The sequence below is a fragment of the Pan paniscus genome, chromosome 11 (assembly GCF_029289425.2).
Source record: "Pan paniscus chromosome 11, NHGRI_mPanPan1-v2.0_pri, whole genome shotgun sequence".
Classification (NCBI taxonomy): Eukaryota; Metazoa; Chordata; class Mammalia; order Primates; family Hominidae; genus Pan; species Pan paniscus.
Genome location: NC_073260.2, coordinates 76,490,764 through 76,514,603, shown reverse-complemented (window position 1 = coordinate 76,514,603; position 23,840 = coordinate 76,490,764). Strand labels below are relative to the sequence as shown.

Genomic DNA, 23,840 nt, shown 5'->3' with positions numbered 1-23,840 from the left:
TAGATAAGTGGAAGGATTAACATAATAAGGAGTTTATAAATTTGATTTCTGCCATATCTTTATTTCAAAAGGCAAAAAATTCCCTCAAGCACATTTAAAACTAGCACTACCACAGTATCAACGAATAGTCAAAGCACAAAACTGAAACTAAATCATTTGAGATTTTACAATAACAATTTCTTAACAATTAGAAACTGATCATTTAAATGTATCCAAAATTTAATGCATCTAACCTTGTAATGCCTATATAGGCTACTTCTTGCTTCGTGTAATTGTTGACAAGAGAAATTCCAACATCTTGTAATGCCACTGCAATTTCTTGCTCTGCTAACTCTGCTTTCTCACTTTCATATGCTACTTTAAATACCCTTGGATCTTCAGTGAATAAAATAATGCGTTGTAAACCTTCAAAGAATGAAACTAAATATATTGTCTTTTCCCCCAAATCTATAGGCATCATCATATCCTAGAATAAAACCACCAAAAAAAAAAAAAAAATTAGAATTTGGTCCCAAAGAACATGAAATTTAGATTTCACATTTATAAAATGAGACTATTAATGGCACCTACTTCATGGGGTTAGTGGCAACTAAATGAATTAATATTTGTAGAATACTTGCAAATTTACATTATTGAAATCATTTGATGTTATCTGTTATAAAATTATTACTCATAAAGACAGGCCAATTGTTTACTTTTTAATTTAAACATTTTAATAAAATTGAACCTTCCCATGTAGGCTAATCTGTAACACAAAGTATTTTTTTCTGCTTTATTCTAAGACTACAGCAATGTGATATGTATTAAAAGTTGTTTCAGTCTGAAATTCACATTTCCTTTCATAGCTGAATCAAACAGGATAAAAAATATCTTGTATCTCAATTGTATGTTCTACAAAGCATGTATATTCATCATGAGGCTATTTCTGCAGGAATCTCACATAAATGTGCTGATATCAGGGTTTTGAGGGTCAATGACAAGATAAACATAGCAAATTCTCATAATTAATATTCAGCCATTAATTTCTAGTTAATATTCTGATTTTCAGAAAATTTTACTATATAGTATACCTTCACGTTACAATATACAGAAATTAAAAACTGTGAGTTGTTACCATAAAATAATTATCTGGGGATACTTACGTTACTTATAATACTTTCTAAGTATATATATGTATATCACTAAAACCACATTGAGAATCAAGAAGACTAACTTATTTCACTGAAGTCTTTCTAATATTTTACAGTGAATGTCTGATTTATCTTTATAAGGTTCAAACTATCACTATGATATAAATATGCAAAGTACTAATCAACAGATCAAATGAATAAGACTATTTTTATATCAAAGTACAATATTTTTTTCCTGAATAAATCTAATAGTCATGAATTTTTAAAACTGAAAGGCCACTTATAGGCAATCCTCTTAAATACAATGTAAACAATACCCACAGCAGACTCCTCAACAGCAGCACTGAAAGACAATGAGAAAATACCACCTACTGATAAGCAGGAAGAAAAAATCACCAGTGGTAAGAAAAAAAAACATCAGGAGTCAAATTAAGATGAATCTTGAAGGATTAAAAACTTTTAAAAATTTTCTGAAAGTATTTAAAATGTTACCAGAAAATATATGCACATAACTTTATCATCATAGCTTGCCACTCAGAAATAAGTTTGTTTTAGTTCACTCAGTGGATCCTTAAATGTTCCTTACAGAAGCTAAATCTACCTAGTATGATTGTCAATGCAGAGAACATATTTGTTTTTCAGGTGAATGCTGAAAGCACTTCTCTAAACACAACTTTATTCTTTATAACACAGTAGAAGCAAATGATGTAAACAAAATAAGACTACTTTTGGTTTTAAACATTTTTGGTTAAGTAAATACTTGAATACTATTTTGAAGACGTTTGGCAGTTTTTCAGAAGTGTGGCCACAAAAAGTCCTTAAAACTAGGAAGGCTGAAAATCAAATACTGTTGTTTTTTGTTTTTTTGTTTTTTTTTGAGACGGAGTCTTGCTCTGTCGCCAGGCTGGAGTGCAGTGGCGTGATCTTGGCTCACTGCAATCTCTGCCTCCCGGGTTCAAGCGATTCTTCTGCCTCAGCCTCCTTAGTAGCTAGGACTACAGGCACCCGCCACCATGCCAGGCTAATTTTTGTATTTTTAGTAGAGACGGGGTTTCACCATATTGGCCAGGCTGGTCACAAACTCCTGACCTGGTGATCCGCCTGCCTTGGCCTCCCAAAGTGAATTTTGTATTTTTAGGAGAGCCAGGGTTTCACCTTATTGGCCAGGCTGATCTCCAACTCCTGGCCCACCTCAGCCTCCCAAAATTGCTGGGATTACAGGCGTGAGCCACCGCACCCAGCCCAAATACCTTTTTTAAAAAAGGCTGCTGGGAACACCATAATAACCCAATACTTACATCCTTCTGTGTTACTTCACCATGGCTTTTTCTACATCTCCACTTCAGCCTTCTAGAGCCCACCGGATCAGCCCATGTATAAAACACTGCTTTACCAGGAGGGAGGGAATCTTCTATTTCACTGAGAGAACTGACACAGTAGCAAAAATACGCGTTAAATTAAATGCAAGTACACGAAGAGATTAAAAAAAAACTAAAATAATACTTCATTAATTCTTAGTTCACTGAGATCTGTGATCGTTCTGATTAAAACAAGGCTGAAATTCTTACCTTATACAATTAAAAAAGGGTTCACTAATGAATATTTCTCATTATTTTCCCACTTAGAAAATACATGTTCTACTTAGGAAATAAAGGTCTTCAAGTCTTTAAAACTGTTTTGTCAATTTTTTAATACAAATTAATCATGGAAAATTATTCCAACTATTTTACCCTATTTATACCAATTCTAAGATAATTTAATTGGTAACTCTTTCCTAAGTATTGGTCTTACTAGAGCAAAAACAAAGTAACTAAATTATTCTTTAAAATCACAAAACATGAAATACACATCTAAGAAATTCAGTTGACTCACAAAAAGATGCTCAGAAAGAAAAGAACATTACAAAAGTTATAAACCAAACAAGTAATAAAATATAGCTCTGCTGAGTAGAAGAAGGAATTAACTCTGCAGATTTAAAAGACTTCACTGGGTATCAGACATAAATGAAAACAGTATCATTCTAGACATATCTTTGTAAGAAAATAGGGGGGAAAAAACCCTAACACATATCTAGGAAAATCATAGTCACTCGCAAGAAAATAAAAGTGTTACTCTCACAGTTCAATGATGTTTAATATCAAAAAACAATGGCACAATACCTATAGAATTTTGAGAAAAACGTTATCACTTAAAATTTTATGTCAAATTGTCATAAATTTGTAAGAATAAGACATTTCGAACAAGCAATAGCATAACACTATCCACAAATCTTTACTAAAAAAATAACTCAGACTTTTTCCAACCAAGCTAGAGATGAACTCAGAACAACATTTTAACAACTAGGATATAGAAATATTGAGGAACCTGTAGTGAACAATTAAACCAGTTTAAGAAAGTCATTTTTTTGTTAAAACATTAAAATCAATGCAAATACCAAAAGGGCCTTGAATGAAATAATACATATTTTGAAAAGCTAACCATTTTATATTAATCTGGTTGAAAACATCCCAAATTATATTCACAAGAAAGTAAGAATTTGGAAAGAGGTTGAAGAAAAGGTAAAAAAGCATTACAATTTTTTATGGGTAAGCTAGCAGATACTGTTTCAATCTTAAAATTGATTTTAAATGTATCGAAACCTTCAATAACAAAAAAGGAATTATCCATAACCGAAACAGAATATGTATTTTCCAAAAAATCATTAGAAGACAATATACTACAAAAAAAATATGGTAAGGAATTATAAACTAGTTATTACAATGATTACAAATGGGTTGAGGATCGTTATTAGAAAATAAACTGGGCTGGGCGCGGTGGTTCATGCCTGTAATCCCAGCACTTTCGGAGGTCGAGGCAGGTGGATCACCTGAGGTCAGCAGTTTGAGACCAGCCTGGCCAACATGGTGAAACCCTGTCTCTACTATAAATATGAAAATTAGCTGGGCATAGTGGCGCGCACCTGTAATCCCAGCTACTCAGGAGGCTGAGGCAGTAGAATCGCTTGAACCTGGGAGGCAGAGGTTTCAGTGAGCTGAGATCGCGCCTCTGCACTCCAGCCTGGGCAAAACAACAAAATTCCATCTCAAAAAACAAATAAACAACAACAAAAAAAGAAGATAAACTGATTCTAAAATTATAAAAGTTGAAATAAAAATTCTGAACAATTAAGTATTTATTTAATTGTAGAGCATCTAAATGATAGAATATCACGCATTCAGTAAAAATCATGCTTTGCAGGGACACAAAGGAACAACTGACATCGGGAACCTATTTGGGGGTGGAGAGTAAAAGGAGGGTGAGAATCGAAAAACTACCTATTGGGTATCATGCTTATTACCTGGGTAATGAAACAATCTGTATACCAAAACCCCGTGACATGCAATTTACCCATGTAACAAACCTGCACATGTATCCCCTGAACCTATAATAAAAGTTAGAAAGAAAAAAAAATTGTGCTTTGAAGCAAATTGATATGCTCACAATAGCTGTCAAATGTGAGAGATACATAAGGAAGGAAGAAAGGGAGGGAGGGAGAGAACAAAGGAGGGAGGAAAGGAAAGGAAAGGAAAAGCAATGAACCAAAATGTTGACAGTATTTGGATTACAGGGATTATGGTCCTCTTTCACATTTTTTCTGTAGTATTTTTTAAAACAGTAATTTAACAACTATTACTTTTATATGCAGGAAATAACATCCATATTTTTTTAAAAGCCAAGAGAAGGAAACGTGGAGGAGAAAACAAAATCATACTCTTCATTTTTCCATGAAAAAAAAAATCAAATGTAAATGTGTTGATTAGCAAATAAATTTGGTTTAAAAATATTTAAAAATGCTCTTAATTCATACAAATTTTAATCTGTTTAATTCACTGCAGAGTATTCCTTATGCAAAAATGTACTGGACTACCTGGGACAGGCAATGAAAATTCCAAGAAAAGGGAAACTAACCATAGTCCTCAGACTATTCACTATCTGTGTGTACATGTCTCAAACTCACAAGAAAGTAACACAATGTGACGAACGCTGTAATCTACATATGTAAAGGTGCTATCAAAAACTGGGGTACATAGATTAAGGTGGCAAGGGAAGGGATCACATAGAATGGCATTTTTCTTTTTTTTTTTTCCTAAATTTAAGTTCCAGAATACACGTGCAGAACGTGCAGGTTTGTTACATAGGTAAATGTATTCCATGGTGGTTTGCTGCACCTACCAACCTACACCTAAGTATTAAGCCCCACATGCATTAGCTATTTATCCTGATGTTCTCCCTGCCACCATGCCCCCAACAGGCCCCAGTGTGTGTTGTTCCCCTCCCTGTGTCCATGTGTTCTCATTGTTCAGCTCCCACTTATAAGCAGGGACATGCGGTGTTTGGTTTTCTGTTCTTGTTGCTGAGGATAACAGCTTCTAGCTCCATCCATGTCCTTGCAAAGGAATGATCTCGTTCCTTTTTACGGCTGCATAGTATCCATGGTGTATATGTACCACATTTGCTTCATCCAGTCTATCGTTGATGGGCATTTGGGTTGATTCCATGTCTTTGCTATTGTGAATAGTGCTGCGGTGAACATGTGTGTGAATCTATCTTTATAAGAGAATGATTTCTATTCCTTTGAGTACATACCCAGTAAGGGGACTGCTGGGTCAAATGGTATTTCGGGTTCTAGGTCTTTGAGGAATCACCACACTGTCTTCCACAATGGTTGAACTAATTAACACTTCCAGCAACAGTGTAAAAGCGTTCCTATTTCTCCACAGCCTTGCCATCATCTGTTGTTTCTTGATTTTTTAATAATTACAGAATGGCATTTTTCTAGCTGAAAGAAACACCTATTCAGGTAAAAACACATGGAAAGACCCAGAGCATTCAGGAAAAAAAAAAAAAACTTCACTTTGTATAGGGTAAGATTTAGGCCACAGAAAGATAAATGTTTAGAAAGGCAGCCTAGAAGTATATTTTTAAAGAAATGGGTAAAAAAAGAAAAACTTTAAACAAGAGAGATATGATTATATTTCTTATTTTAGAAAACTCATTCTAGTGGAAAATGGGAGATTTACTAAAGATAAGACTAGATATATAGAGATAGATAAAAAATCTACTCAAATGTAGTTAGGCATGGTGGCACATGCCTGTAAACCCAGCTACTTGGGAGGCTGAGGCATGAGAATCACTTGAGCCTGGAAGGTGGAGGCTGCAGTGAGCCTGGATCGCACCACTGCACTCCAGCCTGGGCAACAGATTGAGACACTGTCTCAAAACAAAACAAAAAACAAAAATCCACTCAAATAAAACAAAACAAAACAAAACAACGCATAAAAATCTACTCAAATAGATAAGAAATGGAGGGTTACTGAACTAGGATAATGACAGGGGAGATTACATAAGAAGGGAATATTTATTTAAAAGTTTAAATTTAACAAACAAATGGAAACACATCTCATGCTCATGGATGGGTAGGTTCAATATTATGAAAATGACCATACTGCCATAAGCAATCTACAGATTCAATGCAATTCCCATAAAAATACCATCAACATTCTTCACAGAACTAGAAAAAAAATCCTGAAATTTATATGGAACCATAAAAGGAGCCCTCATAGCCAAAGCAATACTAAGCAAAAAGAACAAACCTGGGGGCATCACATTATCCTACTTCAAAGTATACTACAATGCCTATAGTCACCAAAACAGCATGGTACTGGTATAAAAATAGGCATGCGGACCAATGGAACAGAATAGAGAAACCAGAAATAAAGCCAAATACTTACAGCCAATTATCTTCAACAAAACAAACAAAAACATGAAGTAGGGAAAGGACACCTTACTCTAGTGAAGGGACTAGATGTGAAGAGACCAGTCTGGCCAGGGCCTAAGATAGAGTTGACTTAATAGTTTACAGACAAGGCTGGTTCTTCATTCTTGTTCTTTTAGCTCTTTTGTTTCCAGATTCTTTTGTCCAGTCTTCTTTCTGGTACTTTGACTATCTCCTATTCAAATGGTACTGGGATCGTGGGCAAGCCACATGTAGAAGAATAAAATTGGATTCTCATCTCTCACCTTATACAAAAATCAACTCAAGATCGATCAAAGACTTAAATGTAGAACCTGAAACCATAAAAATTCTAGAAGATAATACTGGAAAAACTCTTCTAGACATTGGCTTTGGCAAAGAGTTCATGACCAAGAACCCAAAAGCAAATGCAACAAAATAAAAATAATGGGACCTAATTAAACTCAAAAGCTACTGCACAGCAAAAGGAATAATCAGCAGAGTAAAGAGACAACGCACAGAATGGGAGAAAATATTTGCAAACTATGCATCCGACAAAGGACTAATATCCAGAATCTATAAGGATCTCAAACAAATCAGCAAGAAAACAAAAACAAAAACACAATAATCCCATCAAAAGTGGGCTAAGGACATGAATAGACAATTCTCAAAAGAAGATATACAAGTGGCCAAGAAACATATAAAAAGAAGCTCAGCATCACTAATTATGAGGGAAATGCAAATTAAAACCACAATGAGATACCACCTTACTCCTGCAAAAATGATCATAATTTAAATTTAAAAAAAATAGATGTTAACATGGATGTGGTGAAAAGGGAACACTTTCACACTGCTGGTGGGAATGTAAACTAGTACAAACACTATGAAAAACAGTATGGAGATTCCTTAAAGAACTAAAAGCAGAACTATCATTTGATCCAGCAATCCCAGTACTGGGTATCTTCTCAAAGGAAGAGAAGTCATTATATTAAAAAGACACTTGCACACATGTTTAGAAACAACTTATTATTTTTATAATATGGATAATTAAAAAAAACAGGCATCCCTCTTTCTTAACATCTTAAATAGATGAGAGAATGCTACCCCAAACGAGTTTTAGGTACTTGCTAGTCCAGCCCTGTGGTCCCTACTCAATGTCTGTTTGATTTTAATCAACAATTAGAAGTTGTACAGTTAGCAGTGGAAGGAAAGTGGAAGTGCAATGATAAATATGTGCTTGTTGAAAAGTAACAGGTGAAAAAGAAAGAAAGAAAGGAAACAAAATAAATTCAAGACAGCCTGGAACTACTAAGTAGAGGATCAGAAACTTGCATAACCTGTAGTGGCACTAAGAAGATATGATATAACAGCAAATAAAAATGAATAATGTTGAAGAGTAGTCCTAAACCACGAAGATTCAATTATAGCCTTTAAGGAAGCAGTCCTTTCCCCAAGACAGCTCAACAAGAGGGTACCTACTGTTTGAAAAAAAAATCTGAAATTTTACATATTTACACTATATTAAACACATGAAAAAATTCAAAAATAGACAAAATTCAGAGACTCCTAACAAACTCTGACAGACTCCTCATCAGAGTCAACAATGAACAAGCTTTTGCCACACTTGCTTCAGCTCTTCCATTTTTCTTTCTTTGAAGCATTTCAAAATAAATTGTAGACATCAAGTCAGTTTTACCCCTACATGCTTCAAGTACATTTTTTAATGGAACACTGTTTTACATAGCTACAATGCTATCATCAGTGTTTATATTCTTAAGAAATTATAAAAAAAAAACTGTGCCTCATCATCTAGACTTACACCATCAAGAGTTACTGTATTTGTGATAATCTTACCTTTGATTGTATTGAACAAGTTCATTCTTTGTGTGATTTATTAAGAGGAATGTAGCTGCTCCATCATGATAATCTAAAAATGTAATAACTGTAGAATGCTCGGCCAAATTCACTTCTGCTATAATACCTCCAAGCTAGAAGAAAAAGAAAACATTTTAATGTAATCATTTTCCCAAGAATATTAACTAATAACATTTAAGAACAGACTATTCATAACTTGATAATTTAATTTTGGGGATGACTGAGAAAACAATTCAGAATTTTGTACTGCATTTCTGGAAATCTATAATCTCAATCACTGTATTACAGATAGGTGACATTCCAGATGTGGTATATTCTAGTATTCCAGGCATTCCAACTAACTTTTTTTTTTTTTTTCTTGAGACGGAGTCTCGCTCTGTCGCCTAGGCTGGAGTGCAGTGGCACGATCTTGGCTCACTGCAAGCTCCACCTCCCGGGTTCACACCATTCTCCTGCCTCAGCCTCCCGAGTAGCTGGGACTACAGGCACCCGCCACCACGCCCGGCTAATTTTTTCTATTTCTTTAGTAGAGACAGGGTTTCACCGTGTTAGCCAGGATGGTCTCAATCTCCTGACCTCGTGATCCGCCTGCCTCGGCCTCCCAAAGTGCTGGTGTTACAGGCATGAGCCACCGCGCCCGGCCCCAACTAAATTTAATTTAACAATTAAATTATCTTAGATCTCTGTTTCCTTCTACAAAAAGAAATGTTTGTTCGTTTTTGGGGAAAGGGGAAAAATCAACAGAAGTAATTATTTGATACAAAAAATAAATACAATACTAGTCAGTATATTTTAGCTTTCCTAATGACACATGCAAAAAAGGAAAAAAAACTTACCTCGTTATCTAGACGCAATAGAATACAATTTTCCTGCTTGTTAAAATATATCCTTTTGGGAGGATCTTCACTCCTTTCGACTTGAATAAGAAGTTTACTAGAAGCATACTCAGGCCAAAAGGGGATACACTAAAATATACATTATATATGTTTATAAAAATAAACAGATTTCACCATAAATAAATAAATCATCTTAATATTCCCATCAGAATAGACTTAAACTATAAAAAAACCTGTTTTAACACTGCTCTAGTTATTGGGTTGTTTAAACAGCTGTAAACTTTCAACTTGAAGATGGATTGTCACTTGTCAGCACTATGCATTCAAGAAGCAGTGGATAGCAAATTGAAGAGCTATGGTAAGTGAACTGCTGGCGAGAAAAGAGACTTTAATGTGGTCATGATCTTACAGAGAAGGGTTGAAAAATCAGCAAGAAACCTGAGCTGAGAACTGGGACACAGATGATCAGGCTTAAAACAAGTGTACATTCAGTTACTAAAAATCAAAATCAGGTATGAACATTATCTGGAAATTAGGCAGAAATCAAAGTACGCAAAACAAGTATTAAATCTAGCATCTGGTTGTCAAATAAGGGTAAAAAAGTAAAAGTAGTATTCAAAGTTCAGAGTAGGAAAGAAGCTCAGAATTGTACGAAATAACTTCAACATGAGTGATCTGGAAACCAAACTGAAAGAATAGGAGATAGTCAAGGTACTAGAAAGAAGACTGGACAAAAGAATCTGGAAACAGAGCTAAAAGAAAAAGAATGAAGAACCAGCCTTGTCTGTAAGCTATTAAGTCAACTCCATCTTAGGCCCTGACCAGACTGATCCCTTCATATATTTCAATGAGACTGCTCATGTGTGATACCTGATCATCATCACATGACTTGAGGACAATGTAGCAGAACCTGGTTGTTAGAGCTAAGTGTCTTAGCTTGTTAAAGACAGTTTTATTCAACCATAAAATGGAATTAATGGAACTAGATATGAGACATGCTTAGGAATATAACCTGACTTTGCACACAGCCAGGGCACTGCAGTCTTAAGGATTCAAGCAACCCTGTCCCAAAGCTTTTATCCATGTCTGCATTCCTAGCCCAGGCACTTCATTTGGAAGCTCTTTATGAGAGCTTTTTGGCAGAGGCCTTCCTTGGGAGCTCCTGCAGGACCTCTTTATCGGGGGAAAGGGAGCACCTGAGCTGAGAATTGGAACACAGATGATCAGTTTAAAACAAGGGTATAGTCACTTCACAAAAAGTGAAGACACTTTTTGTCTACTCTCAGTGCTCAGCATATTTCCATTCCTAGCTCCTCCGCTTTGTCCTACTCCATCCCCCAGGTCCATAAAACTGCCGGACACTTTGTTCAAGGTTTCCTAGACGGTGAGACAATCCCCATGTTTGTGCTGATCCACCTAACCCTTGTCCAGTGCCATTCCAGCACAGGTGGTAATTGTGCTTTCTCTGATTTAACCTCCTGCTTACACAGGTTGAGTATCCCCTATTCGAGATGCTTGGTACCAGAAGTGTTTCAGATTCTGGACTTCTTTTGGATTTTGGAATATTTGCATATATATGATGAGATATCTTGGGGATGGTATCTAACTCTAAACATAAAATTCATTTATGTTTCACATACACCTTATACACATAGCCCAAATGTAATTTTATACAATATTTAAATAATTTTGTGCATGAAACAAAACTTGTACATATTGGACCATCAGAAAGAGAATGTGTCACTATCTCAACCACCCATGTTGACAATCTGTGGTTGTGTGGCATCACCATCATTTCTGACTCTCAATTTGTGTTACCAATAAACAATCATTTTCTTACACTTATTCACACATAAGTACTTAACAGTTAAAAAAAAAAAAGACAGTTAAGAAAGTGAAAAACAAAGTGTCAGGTGTAGAATTTTTCACTTGTGGCATCATGGTGGCACTTGAAAAGTTCTGGATTTTGGAATATTTCGAATTTTGGAGCATTTTTGATTTCGTATTTTCAGATTAAGGATGCTCAATCTGTACTATCACAGTAAGTGATTAAAGGTTTGACTGTTACTTTCATTGTGGCTTGTCTTAATCAGCTATTCCGACACCTGGCAGCTCAGCTCTCTCCTCCTCAGCTGAGCTCTCGACAATTGCTAACTTTCTCATTTCCTCGAAGGCACTGTTCAAATGTCACTCCAATGAGTCCCATCCTAACTACCTTACATAAAATTAGAGACCACCCCTGGCTCTCGAACTCTCAATGTCCCTTATCCTACATCAGACTTTCCCACATTAGACTTGTCACTTTGAAACATACTATATACTAATTGATTACTGTATTATTAATGTTTCCCCTTATACCCACTAAAATGTAAACTACATAAAGATGGGCTTTAACTACTGTGGCTTTAACTATTATATTGCAAGTCACATAAAAAATAAACAATATTTGTTGAAAGAATGAATATACTTGAAAAAAGGTGAAATTTCTGGGAATATGAACTATAATTATTCAAATACTCAGTTGAAGACTTAAATAGTAGTTCAGACACAGCAAAAGCAAAAAAAAAAAAAAAAAAAAAAAAAAGGAAAGATGTCCAAGTAGAACTTACTCAGAATGAAGCAAAGAGAGTTGGAAAATATAAAAGAGCTATTAAGAGACATGGAGGATAGAGTATGAATGTCCAACATGTCTGATTTAACGGCTTAGATGGAAAAAAATGGAAGAATGGAGGAGAGGCAATATTTAAAGGAACAATAGTAGCAAATTTTACAGAAAACATGAAATACATTAATCCACAGATCTAGGGGTAAAGCACCTCAAGAAGGGTAAATAAAAAGTAAACCACATATAGACATATAGCAGTGTGACTGCAGAACATCAAAGACAAAGAGAAGACTGAAGGCAGCCAGAGAGATTTTTCTTTCTTTTTTTTCTTTTTTGCAATTGCAAGATTTAATACAGTGAAAACAGAGCTCCCATAAATGGGAGGGGACCCAAAGGGGGTTGCCGTTGCCCCCTGGAACGCCTGGGTTTATATCCCGATCATTGTCCCTCCCGCCAGAGAGATCTTTCTAGAGACACTGATGGTATTTACCTTCAAAACCAGCCCTAAAAGAAATTCTAAAGAATATACTTCAAGAATAATCCCAACAAGGACGGTTTTGTATGCAAAAAGGAATAATGAATAGAAAGAGCAAAAACTTCTCTAATCCTAACTTTTAGAATAAAAGTTCTTCAAAAATAAAATATTCCATCAACCTCTGTCAGTCATTCAAAAAACTCTTATTCAAAGATTTAATGATGGCACAAAATCAAAATTTCACTTCTAAGTTACTACTCTCCTCAAATAACTTGAAGAAGAGTCTGGCTTACCCTACTCTCTGAAAGCATTCCTAATAGCTTCCTAGAGAGAATAAGTAATTTCCTTCTCTTTGGTGCATTTACATCTTATCTAGTCTTTGGCTGCTGTATTTAACCAAAGTGGTTAGTAATTGTTAAACGTCTACCTCCCTTAACAAGCTGGGCATTCCTAGTTACCTAATTATTAAAAATTGAACCTTCCCATCTATCTAGAGCAGGGCACAAATATTCAATAAAGATTCATGAAACTAAAACAAAATTGGAGTAAGGGGAGAGTTAAAACATTACATGGTGACTTTAGGTATCTAACTTCAAGGAGAAAATAGAATCCAAAGAGGTATATTTTTGAAATTCATCTACCCACCTGCTCCAAATCAAGAGAGAGCCATTTATCATTTCCTTCTTCAGCCACTGATATATGGTATTTGCTTTTGTTTTTAATCATATAAAAAGGGGTAAATGTCACAATTCTAGTAATGTTAAAACTGCTCAGGTCTATAGTGACACCAACCTAAGAAAAAAAAATTAACAGCTCAAAAACTGTTATGTATAACATCTTTATAAAATTTAATTAAGTAGTTAATAGAAACATTTAAAATAAAAGTTTCTTGATAAGCATAGAATGAACTCACTTGATAGTCCATTTTCAGGCCTTTACATTTAACAGCTCCATGACTACCAACAGTATCAATTGAAAACTGATTGGACAACTCACTATCAGTTACCATAAGTTGAACCTAGGAAAAAAATATTCCAAATACATCACAATTTAGGTACCTTTAAAAATTCCTGCTTAAACTGATAAATTACTTTTTAGCATAAACAAAATATTATATTGTTAATGCACTAAACCTTTATAATATTAAATTCTAATCTTTTTGGCCTCAAATATTTAACAAGTTATTTCTATCCAAGTTTCATAATATTTATTACTCAGAACTTTAAAAACTAAAAAGTGACAAGTAGCTAAAGACAAGGGAAAAACAGAATAAACATCGCATACCTTATTGTTATTAAAAAAGTGATTTGGCTGAAAAGAAAAGAGAACTGGCTTTTTATAATTAGGTGGATGCTTTCGATGAATTCCATCTGCTTTGTACTGTAACATGCGGCCAGTTTTATTGACCATCCAATAAGGACTATGAAATGCCACAACTGTCTGACCAGTATTGTAAGTCATATGGACAGCAATATCTAAATCAGTCTTTTCCATTTCTGTAACACAAGTAAAACTGACAAAACTAATGTCTTGCTGATTAGGCTTTATGTGATATTCACTTTTCCAATCGTGATTGAGATAGTCAAGTAATTTTAAATGTAGCCTGGCTTTACCCAACTGTGCAGTACAAATCTGGGCTGAATGTCCTTCACTTAGAGTAAAAACCGAATTTTCAATTCCCTGTAATAAAAAAAAAAAAAAAAAAAAATTTAAAATGTTGCAGAATAATATGCCTCAAAATTCTATTTATGTATTCCAAATGCTGCAAAAAATGCTTTTGAAATACCTATCAGAACAAGTCAGAAGACTTACATTCAAGTTCTAACTTTGTCAACTGTGTAAACCTCTACACGGTATGTAATCTGAGATTTGAGCTACTGTATTTGTAAAATGGTCTAAATGACTTACTTCAAAGGACAAACTGTGAAGATTAAATAACATAATGGGAAACTCCCCTGGAAATTATAAACATAAAACACTATAATTGGTAAAACAACGATAAAAAGACAATCTTAACCACTAGTGATTTTTATTTTGAAAACTACAAAACAATGTAAAATGTGGGCAAAAACTGATGGTAATCCAAAATAAGTAATCCCTACTACCTCCACAATCCCTCATCACCCATTTCCAATCACTGTTTATATTATTACGTCATACGTATCTCTCCAAACTGCTCATTTCCCTCGACCCTCCCTTCTATTATCTTAGTTCATGTCACATATGACGTCTCAGTTTAAGAGTCCCCTAACCGCTCTTGTCCCCTCTAGTCCCTTCCCCACACCATGGCTCAACTGTCTTTCTAAAAACTGATCACACCCTTTGGAAACTGGCAGACAGAATGTGATCACTAACAGCATCCAATTAAAGGTTCTATGAGAACAGAAATATAAATTGACAGTACATCTGAATATCTCACCAGTTTTTCCAGCATCTCTATCCTATTCTTTTCCTATTATTATAATATAGGAATCTCTTCATCTCATGATTTTAAATTAATTAAAGCAAAAGTAAGGAGTTCTTGATTCTCTACAAGTTAAATAATATTCCACAAAATAACAATGGTGGTGGTAGTGCTAGAGTGATAAATAAATGGCAACCCTGTGTCTGGGAGGCACTGTACCAAATCCTTTACATACACAATCTAATTTGATTTCCCCCATGTCTTAACCAAGCAAATTTTATTATTATTCTCACTTTACAGACCACAGCAAAAGATTCAGAAAAGCAATAAAGCCTGCTTCAGAACACACAGCTAGCAAATGACAGAGCTAGGATGCAATTTCAAATCTACCTGACAGCAAAGTACAAATTCTTAACCACTATGATAATTTGTTATTCAATATGAAAATACACATTTAAAACCATAAATATGTTAACTTTTTCCTCCAAAAGAGACATGTATCAGAAAAGTGTAAATGGCTGGGTGTACTGGCTCATGCCTGTAATTCCAGCACTTTAGGAGGCCGAAGCGGGAGGATCACTTGAGCCCAAGAGTTCAAGACAAGCCATAGTGAGTCCCTGTCCCTACAAAATTAAAAATTAAAAAAAATTATCCACGCATGGCATGCACCTGTAGTCCCAGCTACTCGGGGGGCTGAGGTGGAAGGATCACTTGAGCCTGGAAGTTTGAGACTACAGTGAGCTATGATCGCATCATTGCACTCCAGTCTGAGCAACAGAGAGAAACCTAGTCTCAAAAAAATTTTTTTAAAAAGCAAATGGTAATTCTAAAAGTAAAATAAACCTATAATAGATGACAATGAAGAACTACTTTCTTCCATTTGATAAGCACTGCAAATGAAATATTTACATAAAATCTTAAGATGTACGGATTCCTATAACAGGAAGAAACCACACAGAGTATGAAAGAAAAAAAGCAACTTCACAAAGTATACAATCTTTTAAGAAAATCAGCACTAAAAGAATACAACATAATGTAGCATGCTTTTTTGTCACTGAAGTCTAGTTCTTAAATGTTATTTCAATAATAATTCTCATACTTGTTGCAAAAGAATATCTGCATTACCTATTCTTTACTAGTATTCTAATTTTTATTAGATCTTTAAAATAGTTTTTATTGATCTTAATCTTAAAAAACTGAAACTACAAAATCAAAAACAGGAAGGCACTAAAACAATTTGCCGATACCTCTATATAATAAGCAATTTTGTAAGGAAGAAGATTTCGGAGCAGGATAGGTGGCCACAAATGCATTATGTATGGTAAATCCCAACCATCTTCTGAATACACTGATAGAGATGTTAAATTATCTTTTTCTGGAACAATATTAATGAGAAATGATTCCTTAGAAAGGTTTTTAGATCTACATTTCTTCTTTAGAAGAGCACCATCATTTTTTATAATCTCTTCAAAGTCAATTCCTTCACACATTTGATAGTTCTCATCTTCTGGCTTCAGAAAAATGAATGATCTGCATGAGATTAAATGATACAGTTTAAAATGCTTTAAAGGGAAACATATTAAACTATATAATTACAGCTTTAGAATAACAAACTTACCTCCTTTCATAATATTGTAGTACATTTTTATATTTTCATATACTTTTTAAGATATAAGTAAGATAGATAAGGCCAGGCGCAGTGGCTCATGCCTGTAATCCCAGCACTTTGGGAGGCCGAGACGGGCGTATCACGAGGTCAGGAGATTGAGACCATCCTGGCTAAGACGGTGAAACCCCGTCTCTACTAAAAATACAAAAAAATTAGCCGGGCATGGTGATGGGCGCCTGTAGTCCCAGCTACTCAGGAGGCTGAGGCAGGAGAATGGAGAGAACCCGGGAGGCAGAGCTTACAGTGAGCCAAGATTGCACCACTGCACTCCAGCCTGGGTGACAGAGCCTCAAAAAAAAAAAAAAAAAAAAGATAAATAGATATCATCTTAACTTTCTGGAAGCTCATCAAGTTGTTTGACTTTTAAGAGGAGAATATTTTTCTTACAAACTTACTATCTTAAAAGTATACTTATAAGATAAATGGTTTCATATAAAAATACATAAATCGTATCAGTTATATATGCAAAGAAAACCACATAGAATCATCTGTGACTTGCATATATAACTGAAAGAATTTGGCTTTTCTGGATACATGGGCCTAAAAGGAAATAAATGCCATGACTGAATTCATAAACTAAAAAAAATTACTATTGAAAAAATAATCACAAGCTTTCCAACATTAATCAAATGAAAGTTTTCAATCAATATTTAATGTTATTAAAACGTAGTCCATAGATGCGGAACAGTGCTGTTTTTTTTAAACATCAGTATGATATTTTACTTTATCATTTTTTTTTCTGCTTTAGTGTTTTTGTTTTTATTATACTTTAAGTTCTGGGATACATGTGCAGAAAGTGCAGGTTTGTTACAGAGGTATACACATGCCATAGTGGTTTGCTGCAGCCATCAATCGATCATCTACATTAGGTATTTCTCCTAATGCTCTTCCTCCCCTAGCGCCTCACCCCGCAACAGGCCCCAGGGAGTGATGTTCCCCTCCCTGTGTCCATGTGTTCTCCTTGTTCAACTCCCACTTATGAGTGAGAACATGCGGTGTTTGGTTTTTTGTTCCTGTGCTAGTTTGCTGAGAATGATGGTTTCCAGCTTCACCCATGTCCCTGCAAAGGACATGAACTCATTCTTTTCTATGGCTGCATAGTATTTCATGCTGTATACGTGCCACATTTCCTTTATCCAGTCTATCATTGATGGGCATTTGGGTTGGTTCCAAGTCTTTGCTATTGTGAACAGTGCTGCAATAAACATATGTGTGTATCTGTCTTTATAGTACAATGATTTATTATAGTTCTTTGGGTATACACCCAGTAATGGGATTGCTGGGTCAAATGGTATTTCTGGTTCTAGATCCTTGAGGAATCACCACATTGTCTTCCACAATGCTTGAACTAATTTACACTACCACCAAAAGTGTAGAAGCATTCCTATTTCTCCACATCCTCTCCAACATCTGTTGTGTCCTGACTTTTTAACGATTGCCATTCTAACTGGCGTGAGATGGTATCTTGTTGTTGTTTTGATTTGCATTTCTCTAATGACCAGTAATGATGAGCTTTTTTTCATACATTTGTTGGCCACATAAGTGTCTTCTTTTGAGAAGTGTCTATTCATATCCTTCACCCACTTTTTGATGGGTTGTTTTTTTCTTGTAAATTTTTTTCAGTTCTTTGTAGATTCTGGATATTAGTCCTTTGTCAGATGGATAGACTGCAAAAATTTCTCCCCATTCTGCAGGTTACCTGTTCCCTCTGATGATAGTTTCTTTTGCTGTGCAGAAGCTCTTTAATTAGATCCCATTTGTCAATTTTGGCTTTTGTTGCCATTGCAGAAGAGTAGTTTTAAGAAAATGGTGACAAAATTATTGGTTGTCACATGGTTAATCTTTATATTTGAATATTACATTGTTTACATTTCAGCAATATTTTATACTTAATTTTTGAACCCACACTGTAGCCAAGAATAAACATTTCATAAATATTTTTATATTTGTAAAACTAATTAGCTATAGTTATGACACGACACTGTCCTTTATAGATGAACAATGGTCAAAACTATCTTCAACCCTGATTATTTTCCTAAGCTCTACTCCTAAAATGTCAAATATCTATGATGTATTTCTGTAGTAATTTCTGATGGCACCTTAAATTTGCTAGACTGAACACTGAACCCACTCTACCCACTTTTCTGCATGTCCTTTTTCAGTGACTTCCAGCTACTGGCACCCTGGACCGTGAAACAATATTAGACTTCCTTCTTACCTGACTGAAGCATATAAATTATTTGTCAAAACAGTTAACAGATATAGCCTATTCTACTTCTACATTCCTTCTATAATTTTCATTCTATTTTCCACTCTTACTTCTAATACTTAAAGACAAAACCTTAATTTTTTCCAAATTAAACTAATCGTAATACACTTACCCAGTTTATCAAAACATTTATTGGACCTATTATGTACCAACAAGAAGGCAAAATTGAAAACAAACAAATGAGTAAGATCATAATCAGGCGGGAAATGTTAAAATGTTAAAAGATAACTACTGCATTGTGATAGGTACCAAAAAACATATGTTTAGAGTAGACTGAGGGCAGAGTGGTTGGCTCTTTCTAGACAGACTGCAAGGTGTTTGCCAAGTGACAATTTTCCCAAAAAGGGTGTTCTGAAGAGAAAATCTGAGTAAGAGAAATATAAAAGGCCAAAGGAAAGTTCAAGGAATGAATGAGGAAAACAGGAAAGAAAGATAATCAATGACAGGAGGTTTTAAATGAGAAGATACGGTAGTGTGAATGGTCTTGAAACAGAACATCAAATTATCTGAGACAAGAAGAAAAAAACAGATCAAACTAATAGATGGAGATAAAATTTATAAAAATGGAGCAAGAAAATGAGGGAACAACCATCTAACTTATCTTTCAAATTTTATCTTCCAACATGCACTCTACATTCCAATGAATTCCCAACTATTCCTTATAACACTATGCTTTCATGCTTCCTTATCTTTGTTCATGCATGCCTTCCTCTTAGATAGCCTTTTCCTTCTAATCTCCATATTACTATATTACAGATGTTACCGTACTTCATGTATCTTGCCCAGGAGTCAGTCATTAATCCCTTTTATGTTTTCCACAGTTTTTGGCAACTCTAACACTTTCTATAACTCTCTATAACCCACTGTTTCCTACTTTATACATTTATGTAATATATCCATCTTTTGATGGCAATAGCCACATGCAATTCATCTTGGTATTGAGTGTCTCACCCACAGAAAACCTTGATAAATATTTGTTAAATGAATAAAAGAATCAGTATATTTAAATTCTACTTAAATATTTTAATAAAATATAAATTGTTTTCCTGTGTTTATCTGCATCTATATTTATCTGTATCATTAATCTAAGAATAGAAATAGAATAGAGAAAGATATCCATTTGTTAATTTAAAACCTCACATCTTAAATATAAGTGCACCTATACTGAAGTACTAGATTAAAAGAATACCTAGATTATGAGTTCGAGACCAGCCTGACCAAAATGGACAAACCCCGTCTCTGCTAAAAATACAAAATTAGCTGCGCATGGTGGCATATGCCTGTAATCCCAGCTACTTAGGAGGCTGAGGCAGGAGACTCGCTTGAACCTGGGAGCTGAGATCCCGCCATTGCACTCCAGCCTGGGCAACAAGAGCGAAACTCCATCTCAAAAAAAAAAAAAAAAAAAGCATGCCTAATGAGAAATCCAAGCTGTTTAGTCACTAATAATTCTACTTAAGATGAAGTACTTAGTCAGTAACAATTCTCATTAAGATGAATTAATCACTACTAATTCTCATTAAGATGGATTAACTATCATGTAACAAATTAATATTCAGCCTTGGAAAAAGTATAAAGGTACTGTTTTCTCTACTATGGACAGAGATACAAAATATATAGCAGAAATGTATTAAAAAGTAGAATATCATTAACTTTTATTATCCAAGAAGAAAATGAAAGTTCTTCACAGAAATTTTAAAATATATCTTACATGCCATATTTAATCTAGTCTTCTAACCCACCCCAAATCCTCTCTAGAGCAAGGTCAGATATTGTAAATGACTATTTTGTTGTTCTCTCAACAATACAATTCTTTCCCTCAGCAAGTCTGAACTAAGCAATAAAACACTCATTAGGTTTAGCAGGTCGATCTATGTGAAAATAGGTGCCTAAAACTGCTAGATTGTCTTCGGAGCATTGAGGATCCCATTCTGAACTTCTGGACAAGAGAACAGGTAAGCACTGTTTGCAGTTTTGCCTCTATCCTTCTGTAGCACTGAGGTAAGTACCTATTTCTAGTGTGTATTCTAAAATGGTATTTAAACAAACTACAATGCTTAATTCTGAGGACAGTTTTATTCTCCAATAAGGTTCAATTTCCATATAAGAGATTATTTTCAATTCCAGATTACATATCTTGACTAATACTTACTTGTTATGATATAAAATCTATAAGACTAGCTCATAATATTTTGTTATAATTTTAATATTTTCTTAAAACATATTGTATCAAATTTAATTACTTTAAAAATTTAAAATTAATGTAGTATATACTTCTATTTATATTACAACTCCATCCCTGAACAATGAACCAATATGAAAAGAAAAGGATAAAATATTGTTTACTAAAGGAATTTCAAAAAAATTGTATTATAAAACCTTTGAGAAGTACAAATTACTTCATAATAGTATATATAAATTCAGAAACCACCAGGCATGATCTATTAGACATTTTTAAAACTCATAATCATATGACTATGCTTATGACGGTTATATTGCAATCAAAATATAATTATATTTAAGAGAAAAGCATATATAGTGTGCTTGGTATAAGTTATTACAATAAATTAAATAATACTTCTTTTTTAAGATCTAAGTGCACTGAAACCTAAATACGTTAGATAAGCTATTAGCAGGATGGATTTGATCAAAGTTATCCATGTGAAATCAGAAACTAAAAATTCTACAAGAGATTTTAGAGTAAATAAAATGATAAAGACAAAATACCGGTAAGATCCTAATGGTATGTTGAATTCATTTTCAGGTGAGGCAGTTCCCAATAAGGTATCCCGTTCGTAAACAGACAGTGGGACTGAAAAATGATTTCTTATCTGGGAAAGAAAAACAAATAATATTTAGTATCATTAATCTAAGAATCTAAAGATGTGTAAAAAAAAAATATGTCCATGTAACTATCTTAACAAAGGAACTATCAGGCAATATTCATCTTGCTTATATAAATTAGAAAAGAAACAAACATATTATTTATCCTAAAACGTACAAGAAAAATCTCTATAGTTTTATATAATAGGAATCTCAAAAACAGACTTTAAGCATCCTACAGGGGAATAAGATAATATCTTTTTGATTTTAGGATAGGGACTAATTTGTTTAAAGATAAGTTTTTGTTTAGATAAAAATAGTAGAAAAAAATTCACAGAAAAAAATCAAAATTTTAAATATTCATATGATAAAAGTGACAATCTACAGGCTGGGAAATATCTGTAATATACTTGACAAAGGGTTTATAACCACCACACTCAAAAAGCCTAAAAATCATTTAAAAAGTTGCAATCAAGAGGAAAACAGGAACAGAATGTAAACATGATTCACAGAATGGAAAAACTGACCAATAAACAGATGAAAAGATACTTGACATTCCTAGTAATCAAGAAAATACAAATTATATTCATGGAGTATCTTTTAATACCAACAAACTGCAAAAAAAATCAGAAGTACGGTAATATCAACAGTTGAAAATGATGTGAACAGGAACTCACATACACTACTGGTAGAATGTAAATTGATAAAATAACTTTGAAGAATAATTCAGCAAAAACTTAGTAAAAATGAAAATGTACTTTCTTCTTAGGAATTCTGCTCCTAGTTCCATACCTAGAGAAATGTTTACACATGTGTATTCATTCATGTTCACTACATTCATTCAAGACACTGATGTTCACCACACCACTTTCATTATAAAAAAATGAAAATGAAAACAATCTCAATAATAGAAAAATAAGAAAATTTTCTTCAAATCCATATAATCATGTAACATCATTAAAATAATGACCTATATATCAGTATATGGTTACACTTCGAATATCTGAATGAAAACAGAACATAGCAAAACAAGGTGAACAGTGTAACATTTCTGTAAGACACTAAAAACACAAGTATATATTTTCTGGACAGGAATAATAGTTTTTAAAATATGGTACTGGAAATATACACAACGTATCACCAAATTGATATTACCTCAAGGAAGAAGGAAGGAGGGAATGTGGACTAAGAGGGAAACAAAACAGCTGACTTCAACTTCATGTATTTTTTTTTTTAATTTGAGGGAAACATTTTTAAATGTCTATATTTTTTAAATTCCATGGTGTGGATGGAGACATCTGTATTATAATAAACTTCAAAGTCCACTATCAAACCAATAACCAACATCCAGAGCATTCCACAACAGACATTAACTGCAAGTTTTCCAACATATTTTCTGATTATAAATATAATTCCAAATAAACTTCACATTCAACTTATCACTGATGTAAATGGAGCCTATTAAGAAACACATGCTTCTAAATGGTGCCTGTTTGGAATGTGAAGTTAGTTACCAAAGTCTGATATTGCTTCCTTTGTTTTCCCTTTCAAATTTAGTGCGGAAAAAGTTGGTTGGAAGCTGAGAATAACTAGTAGTTGAAATTTCAAGGAAAGATCAAAAGTCTGGAAAACGGAATGAGCATAAGCTTGAAAAGTCTAAGGGAGCAGAGGAAAAGGAAGCAACCGTCTGTATAAAAGTGGGTGGGCGCAGTGGCTCACACCTATTATAATTCCAGCACTTTGGGAGGCTGATGCAGGAGGATCACTTGACCTCAGGAGTTCAAGAGCAGCCTAGGCAATATAGTGAGACCCTGTCTCTACAAAATATTGAAAGATTAGCCAGGTATGGTGGTGCAGACATGTAGTCCAAGCTACTGCAGAGGCTGAGGTGAGAGGATTATTGAGCCTGGGAGGTCAAGGTTGCAGTGAGCACTGATCATGCCACTGCACTCCTGGGCGATAGAGCAAGACCCTGTCTCTC

At 34.2% G+C, this 23,840-nt stretch overlaps 1 protein-coding gene across 3 annotated transcripts in view; it reads right to left on the bottom strand.

Annotated features, from left to right (window-relative positions):
- The window catches only part of VPS13A (vacuolar protein sorting 13 homolog A), a 243,845-nt gene that overhangs the window by 67,075 nt on the left and 152,930 nt on the right, over positions 1–23,840 (bottom strand). For all 3 annotated transcript variants that reach the window (XM_003811456.7, XM_003811459.7, XM_003811458.6), the window contains exons 46-54: positions 21,764–21,867; positions 16,346–16,628; positions 13,979–14,374; positions 13,608–13,712; positions 13,340–13,486; positions 9,615–9,743; positions 8,758–8,891; positions 2,429–2,558; positions 234–466 (exon numbers count right to left, since the gene is read on the bottom strand). In XM_003811456.7, coding sequence (XP_003811504.3) covers positions 234–466; positions 2,429–2,558; positions 8,758–8,891; positions 9,615–9,743; positions 13,340–13,486; positions 13,608–13,712; positions 13,979–14,374; positions 16,346–16,628; positions 21,764–21,867 — 1,661 coding nt within the window. The remainder of the gene's footprint in view (positions 1–233; positions 467–2,428; positions 2,559–8,757; positions 8,892–9,614; positions 9,744–13,339; positions 13,487–13,607; positions 13,713–13,978; positions 14,375–16,345; positions 16,629–21,763; positions 21,868–23,840) is intronic.